The 20,044-nt window shown below is 41.8% G+C and overlaps 1 protein-coding gene across 1 annotated transcript in view; it reads left to right on the forward strand.

Annotated features, from left to right (window-relative positions):
- Nucleotides 1-20,044, forward strand: part of LOC124283791 — a 62,521-nt gene that overhangs the window by 18,364 nt on the left and 24,113 nt on the right. The window contains exons 14-19 of the mRNA XM_046719820.1: nucleotides 5,980-6,059; nucleotides 6,718-6,759; nucleotides 8,026-8,167; nucleotides 8,488-8,612; nucleotides 9,296-9,481; nucleotides 9,649-9,828. Of these exons, the coding sequence (XP_046575776.1) occupies nucleotides 5,980-6,059; nucleotides 6,718-6,759; nucleotides 8,026-8,167; nucleotides 8,488-8,612; nucleotides 9,296-9,481; nucleotides 9,649-9,828 (755 nt within the window). The remainder of the gene's footprint in view (nucleotides 1-5,979; nucleotides 6,060-6,717; nucleotides 6,760-8,025; nucleotides 8,168-8,487; nucleotides 8,613-9,295; nucleotides 9,482-9,648; nucleotides 9,829-20,044) is intronic.

Below are 20,044 nucleotides of genomic sequence, written 5' to 3' on the forward strand. Positions count from 1 at the left end.
AATGGTAGACTACTCTAAGTTCTCCGTATGATTTCAAAATATTGATAAGATAACAACAACAAGTTATTGAAATCATCAAACGTCAAACGAAAACGCTTCAGGACTCATAAAAAATGAAAGTTGGGCAAGCCCTCAATACTACCAAAACATAAAGCTTTGCAACTATCGGACTTACACAAAAGAATTGGCTTGCTAAGCGCCTGAGGACGAAAAGCAGAAATGTTGACGGTCTCTCTGTTTAAAAGGAATTGTCATGGTCTTGAAACCCATGGGACCCACAGCTGCAACCGGAAGGACTATTTCCAAGTAAAGTCAACTTCCCATCTTGCCTTTTACCTTACGGTTGTCTTCCCAGGCTGACACACATGGCTAGTAACCTGACTACATGCATCGTAATGTGGCGTCATACAATTACGTCAGAGTCGATGAGGGACTGGAACCGTGGGAATTAGCATGAGCTAGTGACAACCTCTTACCATTTATAATGTAACGCATACACTGCAGAAATCAGTACATGTGCACTGATATTGACAGCAACAAACTACACAACACAACTGGTAAAAATCGCAATGTTAGTTACGAAATGGGTATACGAGGGACAGTCAAAAAGTAGTAAGCCTGACCTAGTAAATGATTCAAATGCAGCTGTTTTTATGTTTTATTTTTCTACATATTATCTGTCAACCTCAAGCAAATTGGTTTTGCTACGTTCCAGCCTTACGATCCCCATTTTGTTTGAAATTTTATCTTGGTACCCCCCAAAAGCGCAAAATCTGCAATAAATGCACCACAAACTTCAGGTAACAAAATATGCAAGAAACATTTTGTGTGTTTGAGATAAGTAGACGTCCGCTAGAATCAAACTTAGATATTAAAGTGGATAAAAAAGCAATTTGAAAGTACAATCGCTTGTTAAAGTGATTCCCCCTTCATGTTTACTGAAACAGCTTGTTTTGGAGACACTACCCACCCCCTTTCAGACGACGAATTCATAAGGACATAACTTATTCTAATGTTTTCACTTTTTCACACACGATGCTAAAGGTTCAAAGTAAATACTGAACGGCCACACAAGTGTCAACTCTCAGTATATTGTAAACAGGGCCAGCTTGAATATCTGGACACAATGTTTTTGAAATACTAAAATGGGTGTGTCCTTATAAGAACAGCCCTGTCTAAACATAAATCAAGCAATCCAAATCTTTGAATGTTGATTATGACGGGAAATCATCCAATACTATACTAAACTATTTTATATGACATTATCTGAGGGCATACCATTATCCAAGAGGTACTAAATGACGGATCGTTTTTCATTTTTTGCATTTTTTCTAGAAATATTATACCCCAATGTGTTGTGATGACTAATATCTCGTTAATCACATTACCCACATATGTGAATTTTTTTATACGGCTTTGCTAATGATTCCTACAAACTGAAATGGAAGCTTTTCAAACATTGGACATCGAGAATATAGTTAGGCTGAGTACTTTTTGACCGACCCTCGTATGCTGCAAATAATATTTTAGTGGCTGCCAGTGATATTTGTCACAGCAAATGTCTGCAACACTGTACACAAGTGCAAACACTTACATAGCTGTAGAGAACATTGATGTCTATCTTGAACATGGTATCATGAAACAGCCTACATCTCAGCATGAACATGAACGTTCCCAACTACATCAGCAGACACAGAGCGAACAATAACGCGGTAATATAAGTCACAAACTCATTCTACATAATATTGCTGGGTGCAGCGTTAAACAACAAACAAACAAACAAACTTGTGTAAGTTCTCCACATCCATACAATATCTCTGCTAAAGAAGTATTGACTGAAGGCTTCCGACTGTATCATGACCTTGTGTTTATGAGTCAGTACCAAATAACCTGCCTCACGCGTGGCACCCGTCAGGAACAGTTCTTGTATTATTCAGAATCCACGTGGTCTTAATTCCATTGTCTTAAATACTTTCTGTGACTATAAAGAAAGTATAAATGATAAAAGTTGACATCTGTAACCTGAATGATTGTGGCTATTCTTAACAAGCTGACCAACCATGCTGGAACTGGGACACTGATCAACCAAGCGTTACACTCACTCACTCACTCGTTAAATATTTGGATGGAATTATATAACATACCAACTATGATAGGTGTACGTGCTTGACCAATCTGTTGCATATCAAGTTCTCTATGTGATGATGGTGTTGACAGACGTGGTATGTCTGTAGACATTATGGAAGGCGATGTATAGTATATGGAACATTAAGGCCGAATCTCTTTCATGCACACAGAGGAACGAGGTCAACAAATGTAACGGTTGCATGGGCGTGTGTTTGTAGTCAATGTGGATTGTACGAATCAGTTAAAGAATAGAGGACACGGTTAAACTCGGCTCTGGTTGTATTCATGACTGTGATAACCTACTTCACAGATGTGGTTTAATGCCTCAAGGGATTAAAATGACAATAGGACGAATGAAATTCAGTTGTTAATAGCTTCCATCCACACTTTACTAGCTTCTATCCAGATTACCCGTAGTAGTGTCACGAATGTTAGTAACATGTCACGAATTAAGACAGCATGCCTGTGTTCGATGTGACACAACTCCTGCCTCGTGTCTGCAAGGTTCTCTATTGTTATATTTGATGAACCATGGATAAAGGGGAAATTCGGTCACATACCACACTTAACATGTGCTAACATTGGTCATTTGAAACACTAATCAGTATGACGTGAGCATTCACTGATATCAAATCAGCTTCATTCTGGAACAAATAATCCCCGATTCAGGTCTATTCTACCTTGACCTTGTGTGTGTTGTTTTGACTGATCACACCCAAATACTAAAATATTAAAGATAAGACCCTATCCTGGGAGACTTCCCTTCGCCTACATGTGTCAGCATAAATATGTCTGTGTCGCATTGGTGTTTTTATCTGACACCTTTATGTATCTATGTTCAAGGACAAGAAATTCCTTCGTATACAAGGTTCGACCTTGTGTGTCGTCAGCACGTGTTTGTAAAATGTTCACGTAATGCACCGTCAATAATCTCGTGTCTTTGTGTTGACTTAGGCCATATTATGATTGCTGTTCAGTATCTACATGTAATACAACATCCATCATTAGGGCATCACCATTGTTCAGTGATTCATTCATAGAGTTTCCTGTAGAGTCTGTCATGACTCAGAATCATGTTGGGTATACTGGTCACCTCTTTTTATATACTGAATATATTTGGCCTGGGAACACTGCTGTCACGTGGACAGGAGAATGATAGAGTGACAAATTGTCACTGTCGCTCAACTGATATCAGTACTTGCGAATTATTGGACATGCTCATCCAGTTTGAGATCTTTCCAATAATCCTTTCATATATCTCGTTTCCGGTTTGTCTTTACGCCAAATCTTTTTCTGTTGATTACTGAAACTCGTTTTAACGCTTTAGATCTCCATTTCACAAATGCTGGCGCAACTGTGTGGGAATAAGTTGTAGCAGTATTTCAGATTTATGGGAGTGCCTTATTTGAACCGCCTTTACTTTGTAACCTCATGAAAAAACCTGATGTGTCAGTGTGGCTAATCTACCATTATCTCCCTGTCTACCAGCAGCTGGGGTCACCTCCATGCACATATGAAGAAATTCCGCGGAAGCCGCACGTAAGTTACTGCCAAGTTTCGTAATAAGGTAAGCCACGGTTGTAAGTTATTAAACGGCGTGACGAAAAACTGAACGATTGTTCTCAATATGGCTACATTTTTATGCGCCTGAAAATAATTAAATTGTCACCACGTCTTCAACAACTGGCGACATCGTCTATAGCTGACGTCACATGCTGTTTGTCCAGGCGTGAGTGTTTCGGTGTGACAAGATTACAAAGCTATCATTACATCGTACATCCGTACCCAAGTAGGTATCAATACACTGTATGAAATTAAACCAACCACTGGTTACACCTACTAGGGTTGTCAGTCCAGATTTGAGGAGGACGATGTCGCATTGGCCATACGCGTTATATACACGAATACTTATTAAAATGTGAGGATCCTCCGTTGTGATGAGAGAATCTTTTTAATGTTAATTATCATTATATTATTGCATTTTTAAAAGAAATCAATTTGTTCCATAAATCTTGATAAATGGTTCGTAAATGGATAAATATTTTAAACTTGGTAGTTTCATTGAGCAGTTGAGATTGTGAGAGGCTATATATCCTCACAGGAGGTTGAAGTATGTTAACTTATTGTCCACCTGTGGGGGTACGTAAGTCCCAAATCATTCAAAGCAAAGTTAAACATACCACTGTCTTTATACGTAGAATATATGTTATTTTCATTTTTGGCCAGTTTGTCAAAAACTGCTAATAGCCGAAGGGATGGTGTTAATCCAGCTAGGGTCTATGCATGAAGCAATTGTACTGTAAGTCCCCATGGTCCCTAGTATGGGGATGTACCTCTACCAGTTGTCCTCTGTAGTTGTAGTGTTTTAGATTACTGGTTTTACATTTTTAGTTGTTTTACTGTCCTTCGTTTTGTTCATAAATTACCTTTAATTATTATCAATCTATCACTTGATTTAGTCACGACAAGGCTGAAATATTGCCAAAATGACTTTAAATTTTAACTCACTCACTCACTCGATGTGATCATGCATTCTTAGTAAAAGGCCTATAAATAGTCACCCATGGAGGTATGAGTGCAACACTAGGGAAGGACGGCCAGTTCTATATTTACATGCTGGAGGCAGGCACTCTGAGCTGATTCTGTGAGGATGCATCCTGATGTCAGCTTTCTGACAGGGTTAACGTTATGCCATGTGGGCAAGTCGTCTGGCTTCGAATCCGAGGTTTGAATCCCAGCACGTGACACATAGCAGCTATCCAGTGAACGCGGGATGTAGATGTGTCGGGATGTAGATGTGACGGGATGTAGATGTGTCGGGATGTAGATGTGTTGGGATGTAGATGTGTCGGGATGTAGATGTGTCGGGATGTAGATGTGTCGGGATGTAGATGTGTTGGGATGTAGATGTGTCGGGATGTAGATGTGTCGGGATGTAGATGTGTCGGGATGTAGATGTGTCGGGATGTAGATGTGTTGGGATGTAGATGTGTCGGGATGTAGATGTGTCGGGATGTAGATATGTCGGGATGTAGATGTGTCGGGATGTAGATGTGTTGGATGTAGATGTGGTGGGATGTAGATGTGTCGGGATGTAGATGTGTCCGGATGTAGATATGTCGGGATGTAGATGTGTTGGGATGTAGATGTGTTGGGATGTAGATGTGTTGGGATGTAGATGTGTTGGGATGTAGATGTGTTGGGATGTAGATGTGTCGGGATGTAGATGTGTTGGGATGTAGATGTGTTGGGATGTAGATGTGTCGGGATGTAGATGTGTTAGGATGTAGATGTGTTGGGATGTAGATGTGTTGGGATGTAGATGTGTCGGGATGTAGATGTGTCCGGATGTAGATGTGTCGGGATGTAGATGTGTCGGGATGTAGATGTGTTGGGATGTAGATGTGTGGGGGTGTAGATGTGTCGGGATGTAGATGTGTTGGGATGTAGATGTGTTGGGATGTAGATATGTCGGGATGTAGATGTGTCGGGATGTAGATGTGTCGGGATGTAGATGTGTCCGGATGTAGATGTGTCGGGATGTAGATGTGTTGGGATGTAGATGTGTCGGGATGTAGATGTGTTGGGATGTAGATGTGTCGGGATGTAGATGTGTCGGGACTTTGGTACTGAGAGATATGATGTGACACGGTGTTGTCATCCTGGGTAATAAATCAAGAAAAAGTTCAGGTGATGTTTGAACAGATTCAGTGAGTGCTGAGAATCAATGCTGGGAGTTTACTCTTTGAGTTGATGCTGTTAACTCGTGCAGTGACTTGATTCTGTAACCGAGTGCAGTGGCAGATGTTGTGAGTGGACGCCGTAGCCTACTGCTATGTGCTGGTGTTGCAGGAAGACGTCCAGGATGTTGACCCTGGCCTTCATGGTACTGGTGGTGATGCACTCCACCTGGATTGACAGCGTCCAAGCAGGTTTTGTATTACACATATTATTCTTACTGGGCTATATTTTCATGAAATGAAAATGCTAAGAAAGATCTGAAATATCTCCCGAAACAGATCGGAATGGCGTTAAAAGGATAAATAACGATAACGATAAAACATATAAAATATAATTAAAGCCAGGTATTGGCGAGAAGTGTGACCAGGTACACGGTTAGCAGTCGGCAGTCACACAACAGACATTGAGTTTGTACCCATTTGTACTCCTTTGTCTCAGCTGAAAGACATGGGGCCAGCTGTATGTATGTTATATGTTCTATGGTGAACTGTGTTCTGCTATACAGAATAATATGTAAATATGCAAAGCAATGGGAGAGAAGCACACTTAGTATCCATGTCGAAAAAGAACAGCTGCATGCTCTCTCACTGACTGTGCCTGACAAGAATCCACTGACTGTTCTATTGACATAACAAGACAGAACGTACGTATGATACAGCACGGTAGACCGTGTATTGTTTGTTTTTCTGTCTTTTACTTAAAGATGTTATAATCACACTTTATTTCGTATCAATGTGTAACTTGATTTCGTCACGATATGTGCCGATGTGACTAAAAATCTCAACTCATTCACTCACTCTTGCAGAGGATAATATACAGTTATTAACATGTCATTTTCTTTCCTCACAGATATTTGGCATAATCTGAAGTGTAAAGTTGGGCTTAGTGACTGTAAGTATACACTGTATGACAAGCAGGCGCAGATGTTTGACAGGTGATGTGAATAGTATATGGTAATAATCAGGTTCTGATTAAGCGCCGCGAGAAGTCATTTGGTGTTTGGAGACTGTGCGCTAAAGAAGATGACTTTTTATTATTTTCTTTTACAGATTAAGATGAAATATGCATCAGAGAGGGTTCGGGTGATCCTGGCACAGTCAGGCTGGTAAGGCTCAGCATCAGCTCAGGGCCCTTGCCCCCTCTACACGCAGCCCGGACAGCGAATGGGACTTCTCCCAGGAAACACTGCCTAGTCGAACCCACCAAGAACCTTCCGGTGAATATGCAGGCTCCCCAACACTGCAGCCTTCTGCATTACCCAGAGTGTCAGAAGGGCTGTACTCCCGGTGGAGAACCCGGCACTCTCTTTGTCTGAGCCAAGAGATCATGAAGTACCAAACCAAGGGCACCGAGAACAATGGGGAGCCTGACGACAGTGTACTTGGGATGCAAGCGAGACATTTCAAAGGCGAGGTCCGCATATTTATTATGCTTTTCTTGCCAATCACACTGCTGTCAAAAGGGACAGAAAATTCAATGATATAAATCAATTCATTGGCTTTCAAAAAGGACAAGATCAGGTTTGTTGGCTGGAAATCTTCTGAGGCTGTATATGGGCCTATTCCAGAGAAGTTTGAAAGCATCATTTTCCATGACGCCCTGGACATGTTCAGGATCGTACCATGGATGGACCTCGGAGTCAAAGCCACAGGTATGGCGAAGACGATAGTAAAAGCAACGAGCCATGCCATCATGTCGTTTAAGATATGGTGTTTGTGCCAACGAAGGGCATCCACTAACAAGGTGTTGGACAGTCTCTGTAAATTCATTACACAGTCGGCATTTCATATTAATATTTTCTTTGAGAATTACATTTTGGTGATTACGAGTGCGAAGTGACTGGTCCTGAGCAGCAATAAGGAAGCCCTCAGTTTTATTATTAATAGTGTTATGAAACTGACTTGGTTGGCGCAGAGCGATGCTCATGCTGTTGATCAATGGATTGTCTGGTCCAGACTCGATTATTTACAGACCGATGTCATGTAGCTGGTATATTGCTGAGTGCCTCGTAAAACAAAACTCACTCACTATAAGAGGTGAAGGTTTTGCTAAGCAACTTTATTCATATGTGTACACAATCAGAAAGTGATCTCAGTAGACTGAAACAGATATGATTCTCTCGAATTCTCCAAAATGACACCGTACACTCCGTTTCAGGCACACCAGTAGTAAACAACAACGCCCCCCACATCTACTGTGATCCAAAACCCCAAGAATTCCTTGCCCCTCCCAAGTCGTTGACTGCCGTGGCTAGATGGACACTACCGTCAGCGCATGACGACGAAGACGGTACCCTGACGTACGTACACACATTGTTTTCTGTACGCGTCACGGAAGAGGATTCTGGATAAGCATATTCTGAGCAAAACGTATAGAATAGCATTGATCTTCGTCGATTGATGTTTGCAGTCCTTTGATCAGGATTGCTTCTTGGAAGTTTGTAATCTTGTCTTTGAGGTGAGTTGTAAAATGTTTTATTTTGTTTTGCGAATAAGTTAGTTGTTCTTTAAACAAAAACAAACACTTCCCCCAAAAAAATTCAATTAACCCTCACCCCAATCAAATGATTTAATTAAACCTGATATAATATTCTGTTATCCTTTCAACTCGTCAATCCAGCCCAAAGCTGGTTGGGTCTAAAGGTTCAGGCTCCACGTTCACCGAAGGAACACACACCATCAACTACAGGGCAACCGACAGCCGTGGTGTTGAAAACACCTGCTCCATCACAATCGTAATCAAGGGTAGGTGCTGTATACCGGATGACTTTATGAATATCGATTTACGTATGACGTGGGATACGATGACGTGGGATATGACGACGTGGGATACGACGCCGTGGGGTACGACGACGTGGGGTACGATGACGTGGGGTACGACGACGTGGGGTACGATGACGTGGGGTACGACGACGTGGGGTACGACGACGTGGGGTACGACGACGTCGGCTACGATGACGTGGGGTATAATGACGTGGCGTACGATGACGTATGGTACGATGACGTAGGGTACGATTACGTGGCGTACGACGACGTGGGGTACGACGACGTGGGGTACGATGACGTGGGGTACGATGACGTGGGGTACGACGACGTGGGGTACGATGACGTGGGGTACGATGACGTGGGCTACGATGACGTGGGCTACGAAGACGTGGGCTACGATGACGTGGGGTACGATAACGTGGCAATCAAGTCAGCGAGCCTGCCCACGTATTCTTATTAGTCAAGCTGAAACTACCAATACAGATACTACCTCGGCTGATGGGCACACGGTCTGAACATGCTCGTCTCGAAGTCCCGTGTGGCGTCATCATGTTGTTATCAAACGAGCACTCAGTTCGTAGAAACTTAAGGATCATGTACAGTTGTATGTGTATCATACATATCTCCCAAAACTCACTTCACATGTCCAATGTTTCTTCCAGTGGCACGGTGCAATGAACCCTCCCCAATCCTCAACGGCATCAAAACCTGCAGTCACACTTCCGGGTCCACTGTTCGTGGAGACACCTGTTCGTACACCTGTAAGGCTGGCTACACACTGACCGGTACCTCCACGCTCACGTGTGACAAGTCTGGCAGTTTCCGTCCCGGCGTCCCGACCTGTGAACGTAAGTAGCTGCTAGGACCGCCGGTGATGTTGTAGTTGCAGTGACGTCCACCACCTACAAATTAAACAGTTCCAAGAACAGTACAAAAGAAGTGAAGCAACATAATATAATCAGTTAAAAAAATGCATTTATATATTCGTTCAAGCATTTGTCCTTTTGTCTTGCAGCTGTACAATGTCCAGCTCCTAAGAACACCTCTGGCGGTATGTACACCTGCCCCAGTACAAAGTATGAGTTCAAGGACGCCTGCTACCTGAAGTGTGCGAGCGGCTCCAGGGCTGGGAGTGGCAACCAGCACATCACGTGCCAGGCAGATAGAACATGGACAAAGTCGGCTCCATGTGTAGGTGAGAAGCATGCCAAGAGCCTGGCCAGATTGGCGGTAATCAGCTGGGTGTGTTCTTTGGCAAAGACATCCAGATTGGCGTGTTCAGCTGGTGTGTTCTTTGGTAAAGACATCCAGATTGGTGGTAATCAGATGGTGTGTTCTTTGGTAAAGACATCCAGATTGTAGGTGATCAGATGGTGTATTCTTTGGTAAAGACATCCAGATTGTAGGTGATCAGATTGTGTGTTCTTTGGTAAAGACATCCAGATTGGCGTGTTCAGCTGGTGCGTTCTTTGGTAAAGACATCCAGATTGTAGGTGATCAGATGGTGTGTTCTTTGGTAAAGACATCCAGATTGTAGGTGATCAGATTGTGTGTTCTTTGGTAAAGACATCCAGATTGGCGTGTTCAGCTGGTGTGTTCTTTGGTAAAGACATCCAGATTGTAGGTGATCAGATGGTGTGTTCTTTGGTAAAGACATCCAGATTGTAGGTGATCAGATGGTGTGTTCTTTGGTAAAGACATCCAGATTGAAGGTGATCAGCTGGTGTGTTCTTTGGTAAAGACATCCAGATTGGTGCTAATCAGCTAGGTTTGTTCTTTGGTAAAGACATCCAGATTGTAGGTGATCATATGGTGTGTTCTTTGGTAAAGACATCCAGATTGGTGTAGGTGATCAGATGGTCAGTAGGTTGTTTTGGTAAAGACATCTAGATTGGCGTGTTCAGCTGGTGTGTTCTTTGGTAAAGACATCCAGATTGTAGGTGATCAGATGGTGTGTTCTTTGGTAAAGACATCCAGAGATAGGTGTAGGTGATCAGATTGTAGATGTGTGTTCTTTGGTAAAGACATCCAGATTGTTGGTGAGCAGCTGGTGTGTTTGCAGCAAGGTGTAGCAGCAAGAAATGCGAAACTCGCGCCACAGAATTTATTCATACCACACATGTGACGAGGTTCAAAAACTACAATAAAACAAACAAAAGAACCTCAGTTATACAAACACAAACTCATATCAATACAGATATGAAAAAGCCTTTTACATAATTTTACTCATTTTAGGCCTTATACACTGTTACAGAACCATATTCGTTATTTCATCTAGGCTCAGTCATGAAAACAATGCAAATAACAGAAATAGACAGTTCACATGAAATTTCCTTCAAATTACACATTTCCTACCAAAAACATAATAAACACCAAAAATAGCAGATATTCATTACATTACACTTTCTCTAAAACATTATGGTAGGATACAGCAAAATTGTTACTTACACCTTGTGTTCCCACTTGGACCAGGTGCATGACCAATATGGAGAGTCAGTGACTTCAGCCAGGTAACAAATTTGAAACAGCCACCAGGTGGTGATGATATGCAAATTAGGTCAGCTGACCCCATGTTTGTAAACAATGACATGTGCTTTTGTTTTGATTACAATAAGGAGTAGAATCAATGTTTTGATTTACTCATCTAAAAAGTGAATTAACTTATTGGAGATGTAATTGATTGTAGATGATGATTTTGAAACATAAATATGCTTATAGATGATTGTAATAAGCATTTTGTACAAAAGTGAAAAATATGGTTTTAGCCTTTACATACTCGGCCTCTTAAACATATATAACATGTTTAACACAAAAATAAAGGCTAAATACTACATTAAAGCTGGAAATTCAAGCAGAAAACACACAAATTCACTGGTTGCCTGCAAGCAACAACACAAGCTTGTGGATAGGCCTGCGTAACGTAGACCCCTGCGTCTTCACAGTTACAGTTCGGACATAACCTTGCTGATCAGGCTCCGTTTCTACGATGCGTCCCATAGACCAGTAGGTTCGGGGTAAAGACTCATCTTTCAGCAGTACAATGTCTCCTACTTCAAAGTTACGTTTCGGAGCATTCCACTTTTGACGTTTTTGTAAGGTAAGGAGATACTCATTTTTCCACCTTGTCCAGAAAAGGTTGGTCAAATGTTGAACACATCTCCAACGTTGACGCATATAGACATCATTCCTCTGAAATGTTCCAGGCGGAGGAATAAAGACTTGTGTTTTCACCATGAGGAGGTGATTTGGCGTTAGAGGCTGGAGATCAAGCGGATCATCAGACGACGTTGTCAAGGGTCGGGAATTTACAATACCTTCAACTTCAGTCAGCAGTGTTCTGTAGGACTCATCATCTATTCGCTCTCCAAACTCTCGCAGTAGGGGATTAAGAACAGTACGCACGGAACGTATAAGTCGCTCCCACACGCCGCCCATGTGACTAGCTGTTGGTGGGTTAAACTTCCAGGAAATGTTGCTTTTCAGCAAGTACTCATGTAATCTAGACTGATCCATTTCTTGTACAGATTGTTCAAGTTCTTTTGCTGCCCCGGTGAAGTTTGTACCATTATCACAATGGATTTCCTGTACAGGTCCTCTTCTTGCGATGAAACGACGCAAGGCCTGTATGAAAGAATCTGTGCTCAAGGAATTTGCTACTTCGATATGGATAGCTCGACTGGTGAAACAAGTGAAGAGAGCCCGTAACGTTTCACGCTTTTTCTTCCTTCTTTCACTGTATGTGGGCCGAAGAAATCCACACCACAATATGCAAATGGAGGAGCTGGATTAACTCTTTTCTCTGGTAAGTCCGACATGAGCTGAGTACTTGTCTGCCTCTTATATCTTCGACATGTTGTACATTTGTTGATGACGCTGCGGACTGTGCTATTTGCCTTCGTTATCAATAGCGCTGTCTCAAAGTAGACAGTACCTGTGAACGTCAATATGTCCAGAATTCTCATGAATCTCTCTGATGATCAAGATACTGATAGGACTGGTACAAGGGATCAGAATAGGATGCTTCATATCTTCAGATATGCGCGCTCGTGATAGACGACCTCCAACATGCAGTAGTCCGTCATGAAGAAATGGGCTCAATCTGCGAATTCCACTATTCCTATTCACTGACCCAGATTTCCTCAAGTCGTTTATCTCTGACCTGTAATGTTCTGATTGTATGAATCTCACAATAGATGTTTCAGCATCTTTCAGTTCTGTAACAGTGAACTTCTGATCAGTTAGTAGGGATTTGATATCACGTTTCATATTTCTCTGATACAAGATTTTGGCTAATCGTTGGTAGACTGCAACAGCTCGTTTCAGGCGATACCAAGAGGAGTAGTAGTTTATCAGCTTCATCAAACCACCACAACTTGAACTTTGAGACTGTTTTACACTCACAATAGCGACACACTCCTCGGCCTCAGTGTGGTCTTTGTCATACAAAGTGTCAGCAGGCTGGGATGGCCATTCTGAATAAGGTAGTCTCATGAATCGTGGACCTTCAAACCATGTTGCTGACTTCACTAGGCCTTCACAACTGCTTCCTCTTGAAGCGATATCTGCTGGATTGCTGTTTGAATCCACGTAGAACCATTGCTGAGGAGTAGAAAAGTCTCGTATCAGTCTAACCCTGTTTGCTACGAAGACAGGAAATCTTCTGTGCTCACTCTTGATGTAGTGAAGGACTGTGGTTGAGTCTGTGAAGTAGGTGATATTCTCATCGTCAATGTCCAGTTCACATAGCAGTTGTCGTCCGATCTTAACCGCCACTGTAGCCGCCGTCAATTCGAGTCGGGGAATACTCTGGGTTTTCATAGGTGCTAAACGTGACTTGCCCATGAGAAGTACTGTATGGATGTTGTTGCAGTTGTCAGAAAGCCTAATGTAGGCTGAACATCCATATCCGTTTGTGCTGGCATCGGAAAATACACAGAGCTGCTTTGAGACAATGTTGCCGAAATAATCAGGCTTCATGCAACGATCAATTTTCAACGACCTGAGAGATTGAAGGTTTGCAAGCCACTGTTTCCAGAGTTGCTGATTCTCTTCACTGACAATGTCGTCCCAGTCAAGTGATTTGTCTTTACACAAGTCCTGTAATATCTTCTTGGCTGGCAGGAGCACAGGTGATACTAGTCCAAGAGGATCGTACAGTGAAGACATTGTCGACAATATACCTCGCCTTGTCAAGGCTTTGTCTGGTAATACAACTGCATATTCAAATGTGTCCGATTCGGTATGCCACTGTAATCCAAGTGCTCGTTCTACAGGCAACTTGTCATAGTCCATATCTATTGCTTGAATATCTTTAGATCTGTCTTCAGGAGGGATAGACAAAACCACTGCTTTGCTGTTACTGACAAACTTTGCCAGTTTGAATCCGCCTTCCATGCTTGCTGACTGTAAGTCTTTGATAAGTTTGATGGCGTTTTCCTCAGTACCCACAGACTTAAGACAATCGTCTACATAAAGTTTCTTCTCAGAGTTTCTGTCACACTTTCATCATATTTCTTTTCAACCTTGTCAGCGGTTGCCTTGAGTGCGAAGTTAGCGATAGATGGAGATGACACGCTTCCAAAGACCTGGACCGTCATGCAGTATTCCTCCAGTTCTGCGTCTAGATCTCCATTTGGCCACCAAACAAAGCGAAAGAAGTCCTGATGCTCAGCTGGCAACCTGACCTGGTGAAACATAGCATCTATATCACCCATGAAAGCTATGCTGTTTTCTCTGAAGCGAAGAAGAACGCCCAACAATGAATTCGTGAGGTCGGGACCCTGAAGCAGTACATCATTTAAACCCAGACCTTTACATTTCGCACTACAATCGAAGACCACCCTGATCTTTGTTGGTTTCTTCGGATGGTAAATGCCATGGTGAGGTAAGTACCATATACGTCCAGGTTGTGTGTTCAGTTCAGCAGGAGGGATCTTGCGTGCATATTCTTTCTGGAGAAGAGATTCTACAAACATTACATAATCTCTGTGATACTTGTCATCACGGAGCATCTTTTTCTTTTGACCCAAAGCTCTCTTGACAGCAAGCTCACGATTGTATGGCATAGTCTGATCCAACTTCTTAAAAAGGTAGTGGAACTTGGAAATGTCCATCAATGAAACAGTGTTGACCTTTAACAATTTCCATAAATCTCTCATCCTCCACTGAGAGTCCCAATTCACCAGGTCGTTTACCTTGACCATGTTCACTAAAGTCCTGTTCAAACATCTTGAGAACTGTTTCTGACAAGCACTCATTAGCTGTTGTGACTGGACGCAGAAGAATTCTATTGCACACCACTGTATTGTCTTCTCTGTTGTGCTTCACCTGTATAGGGCCGTTGATTGTCCAACCATGTCGATAGCGAACAGCAAACAGATCTGACAACTTGTCTGACCTTACTTCAAGTGGCTGGTGTGCAGAAGAACAGTTGATGCCTATCAGGAGTCCAATGTCAATGTTTGGCTGGTATGGAGGCAATGTATCAGCTATACCTTGAGAATGCTTCCATTTTTGTAGAAGTTGACGCTGAGGGATATGACTGTGGTCTACAGGCATGACGTCTCGACAGAATGTCTTGGGAAGAAGAGAAAGATTGTCATCAGACAGGTCAGTGATGATGAGATCATGTATAACATCAGTATCAATCACTTCCGTTCCGTTCATGGTAGTAAGCTTCAGTGTGGACTTCATAGCTTTAGCATCCAGTCTCTGCTTCAAGTCATTGGTGATAAAGCATCCTGTGCTTCCATTATCTAGAAAGGCATACGTCGTGATTACCTTGTCTTGACCCTTCTGTTTTACTTTGACAAGAATGATAGGCTGCAGAACTGTTTCTATGACACCTGTCCCAGTGACATTACAGGCTGTCTCCACACTTGTCTCTTGATTACTGGATCCAGACAGTACTTTACTACTTGTCTTTGGAGAATCTTCAGGCTTGTAGTTGTAATCATGTAAGGCTGTGGGATGGCGCAATTCACAGACTGCACAAACACGATGTTTCAGACATCCCTGGAAGTATGGTTAGCACCATAGCAGCTGAAGCACCTGTTGTTGTCACGAAGGTAAGCTCTTCTCTCTGCTAGTGACTTCTGTTTAAAAGATTCACAATTGTCAATATCATGCTGTTTCTTGCAGAAATAACAGAACCATTTCTCATTGTCCTTGGAACGCTTACCATTTTTCTGTTCATTGCTGTTTACTCCTGCTACAAAACTGCTGAATTCTTGCCTTCGTGAAGACTGGTTGCTCCTTTTGTTTTCCTCTCTTCGACGTTTTGTCGATTCTTGGCCAGCTGTCAGGGCTTCCTTACCAAAATGGGCTCATTCGCTGACTTGGCTGCAAAATCAACAAAATCCACTAATGCCTTGAAATCAACAGCCCTTTGTCCACCCATTCTAAGTTTTGTGACCTTGTCTCTCCATTTGTTCTGCAAGGTGAAAGGCAGCTTCTGTACAATGGCCTGTAGGTTTGGAGCATGATTCAACACCGACATGTGAGAGATGCTATGCATAACATGGTAGCATTTAAACAACAAGACAGATAACTGTTTGAGTCAATGTTGTCATCATTCTTGATTGTCGGCCAAGAAAGTACTTTGCTCAGATAGCTTCTGGAAACACTATATGGGTCACCATATTCATTATGCAAGAGCTGACGTGCAGTCCTGTATCCCTCTGTAGGCTCTATATATAAACAGCCTGATATCAAGTCCTTAGCCTCACCCTCAAGCTGCTGGCCAAGATAGTACAATCTGTCAGCATCATTATTTATTATGTGTGGTACAATGCGAGCATCAAAGACATGATAAATTGTCCAAATTCCATAGGATCCCCTTTGAATGTAGGAACTTTTGTCTGTGGCAATAACATTGCACTTGTCATCTGCCTATAAACTTCTGTCATGATATTACTTGCACTTTGCCCTGATTCATATTAACAGACTCTAGTGTACTGGTAGGGAGGTGCCTGGGGTAGTTACTGGAAGTAGCTGGATAGCTTACATACTCACTGGGATGTGGCTCTGATTTAAAGGTAGTACTGCGCAGTGGATATGTATGCTTTCTGGGCTCTGTGTCTTGCAAGGTAAGTCTGTTCATCTGGTCACTTGCCTTGAATACATCTTTCACCGCTGTCTGTTCAATGTCATCATTTTCTGCAGTGGCGAAAACTTTCTCACGTGCCTGTACCTTGGCTATCTCAATGTCAGCTGTAACTCCTTGACCTTCTGTGCAGCATCCATCATAGAACGCTCTGCAATCAATTCTGCAAGTTTTGCTTTCTCAAAGGTACGAGCAGATTTGGTAGAACTTGCATAAGACAAAGTAGACTTCCCACCTTTAGATCTATGGCTGTGCTGTGAACCCCTGTAGGACACTGAATCATATTCAATTTCCGCTAATAACTCACGTTCCTGTGTCTTGATTGAATCCCAACACCTGCTCCCGGAATTCTTTCATTGCCTGTAACCTCTCTTTAGCCTGAACAGTATAGATATTTACTTCCTCTGGAGACTCCATCTCCCTAGTGTAAGATTCAACACATTTCTCATAGCTGAAACACAAATCATGATATCTACTAAAACATGATTTAATCAAGTGTAAATTGTCAGCATTAGAATCATTCAACAGTCTAGTGAGTTCATTTTTACACTTGGTCACAGCAGCGAGTGCACTAGTAGCACCCCCTTCTCAAACCACACAAACGTTCAGCCCTTCCTTTCTCCGTTAGGACCCGTTGACGAGTAGGACGTTGACTAAATTCAGTCTCATCATAGTCTAGAACATCATGTCTGTACACTGGTGCAATACCAAGTTCATCATATGTCCTACAATCAAATTCACTATTGCCACTTCTGTCAGACATATTAATCCTTATAATGTCCTACAAAACTGACAAAACACAAATTCAACAGAACTGTCACAATTCACAAGTCACCATTCACTTTCAACTGTTATCTTCTGACTTGTCCTGGCATTCTGTTACGTTGTCACTTCAGTCCTGGCCCGGCTGTCCACAACAGTCCATCTTCTCGTTCAAAAGGTTTTTGAACTTTGTAGCAACAAGAACACAAATGCGAAACTCGCGCCACAGAATTTATTCATACCACACATGTGACGAGGTTCAAAAACTACAATAAAACAAACACAAAAGAACCTCAGTTATACAAACACAAACTCATATCAATACAGATATGAAAAAGCCTTTTTTACATAATTTTACTCATTTTAGGCCTTATACACTGTTACAGAACCATATTCGTTATTTCATCTAGGCTCAGTCATGAAAACAATGCAAATAACAGAAATAGACAGTTCACATGAAATTTCCCTTCAAATTACACATTTCCTACCAAAAAACATAATAAACACCAAAAAATAGCAGATATTCATTACATTACACTTTCTCTAAAACATTATGGTAGGATACAGCAAAAATTGTTACTTACACCTTGTGTTCCCACTTGGACCAGGTGCATGACCAATATGGAGAGTCAGTGACTTCAGCCAGGTAACAAATTTGAAACAGCCACCAGGTGGTGATGATATGCAAATTAGGTCAGCTGACCCCATGTTTGTAAACAATGACATGTGCTTTTGTTTTGATTACAATAAGGAGTAGAATCAATGTTTTGATTTACTCATCTAAAGAAGTGAATTAACTTATTGGAGATGTAATTGATTGTAGATGATGATTTTGAAACATAAATATGCTTATAGATGATTGTAATAAGCATTTTGTACAAAAGTGAAAAAATATGGTTTTAGCCTTTACATTCATCCAGATTGGCGGTAATCAGCTAGGTGTGTTCTTTGGTAAAGACATCCAGATTGTAGGTGATCAGCTAGGTGTGTTCTTTGGTAAAGACATCCAGATTGCCCCTAATCAGCTAGGTGTGTTCTTTGGTAAAGACATCCAGATTGGTGGTAATCAGCTGGGTGTGTTCTTTGGTAAAGACATCCAGATTGCCCCTAATCAGCTAGTCGTGTTCTTTGGTAAAGACATCCAGATTGGCGGTAATCAACTAGGTGTGTTCTTTGGTAAAGACATCCAGATTGTAGGTAATGAGCTAGGTTTGTTCTTTGGTAAAGACATCCAGATTGGCGGTGATCAGATGGTGTGTTTTTTGGTAAAGACATCCAGATTGGCGCTAATCAGCTAGGTGTGTTCTTTGGTAAAGACGTCCAGATTGGCGTGTTCAGCTGGTGTGTTCTTTGGTAAAGACATCCGATTGGCCCTAATCAGCTAGGTTTGTTCTTTGGTAAAGACATCCAGATTGTAGGTAATGAGCTAGGTTTGTTCTTTGGTAAAGACATCCAGATTGGCGGTGATCAGATGGTGTGTTTTTTGGTAAAGACATCCAGATTGGCGGTAATCAGCTAGGTGTGTTCTTTCGTAAAGACATCCAGATTGGCGCTAATCAACTAGGTGTGTTCTTTGGTAAAGACATCCAGATCGGCGGTAAACTACCACTTGCTCTTTTCTTCCATAATTGCTCATCAGCTATCATCTTCCACTTAAAAGGGTCATAAGATGCATAGCATTGATAGTGTTTGACTTGTTGTCAGCGAATAGTTTAACACGAACAGTTAGCCATTTAAGATGAACAGCTTCCATTCTGTGTAGCTTACTTGGTTGATAAGGAATGCATATCTTGCCACAACCCTTTCTCTTCTAAGTGATTTGAAAAGGCCTCTGGTATTACCATTCACTGATGCAAATGCAGTAACAGTTTCATAAAGTTTCTAGTTTGATGGACCAATTTGATTTGATGGTTTGTGAGAAATCGATTGCATGTGCTTCTCACAACATGTCTATCCTTGCTTCCATCTTTTCTCTTCAAGATAGTTTTGAGAGGGTCTCTAGCAATGACATACTGAAGCATATCCACATTTCAACCTGCTTGTTCCACGGACAAGATTTATTTCACGATGGATCCAACAGAGTGTTGTATCATATGGAGCAAAAGTCAATATGAATTGCTTGTTCTTTGGAGAAAATTGTGATATAGTTTCAGAGACTAAAACACCTAAAGACAAGAGGGATATTTGTGAAGTTCGAACGAATAGTTCCAAAGATTCCATTCTTGACATGGCTGAATATCGTGGTGATGTGTGGGGTCGAGCTGTTATTGAACGGATATCATCCGCCATAGATTTAGTGGCTGCCGAAACCAGGTATCACCATACATGTTATAAGAAATTCTTTAACAGACCACGTTCTATCCGAGGGAAGGGTAGACCTACAGATGAAAACTAAGCAGAGCCTATGATGATTTGTTTGAATTTCTGGAACAAAATGATGAATGTCAGTATTCAACAGAGGATCTCGTGAGCAAACTGAGAGAATTTCATGTTGATGGTAAGATTGAATGTAATGAAAAAATCCGGAGATCAAAATTGCTAGCTT

This window comes from Haliotis rubra, unplaced genomic scaffold, assembly GCF_003918875.1.
Source record: "Haliotis rubra isolate DU_JTF1 unplaced genomic scaffold, ASM391887v1 Scf1096, whole genome shotgun sequence".
NCBI classification, from domain to species: domain Eukaryota; kingdom Metazoa; phylum Mollusca; class Gastropoda; order Lepetellida; family Haliotidae; genus Haliotis; species Haliotis rubra.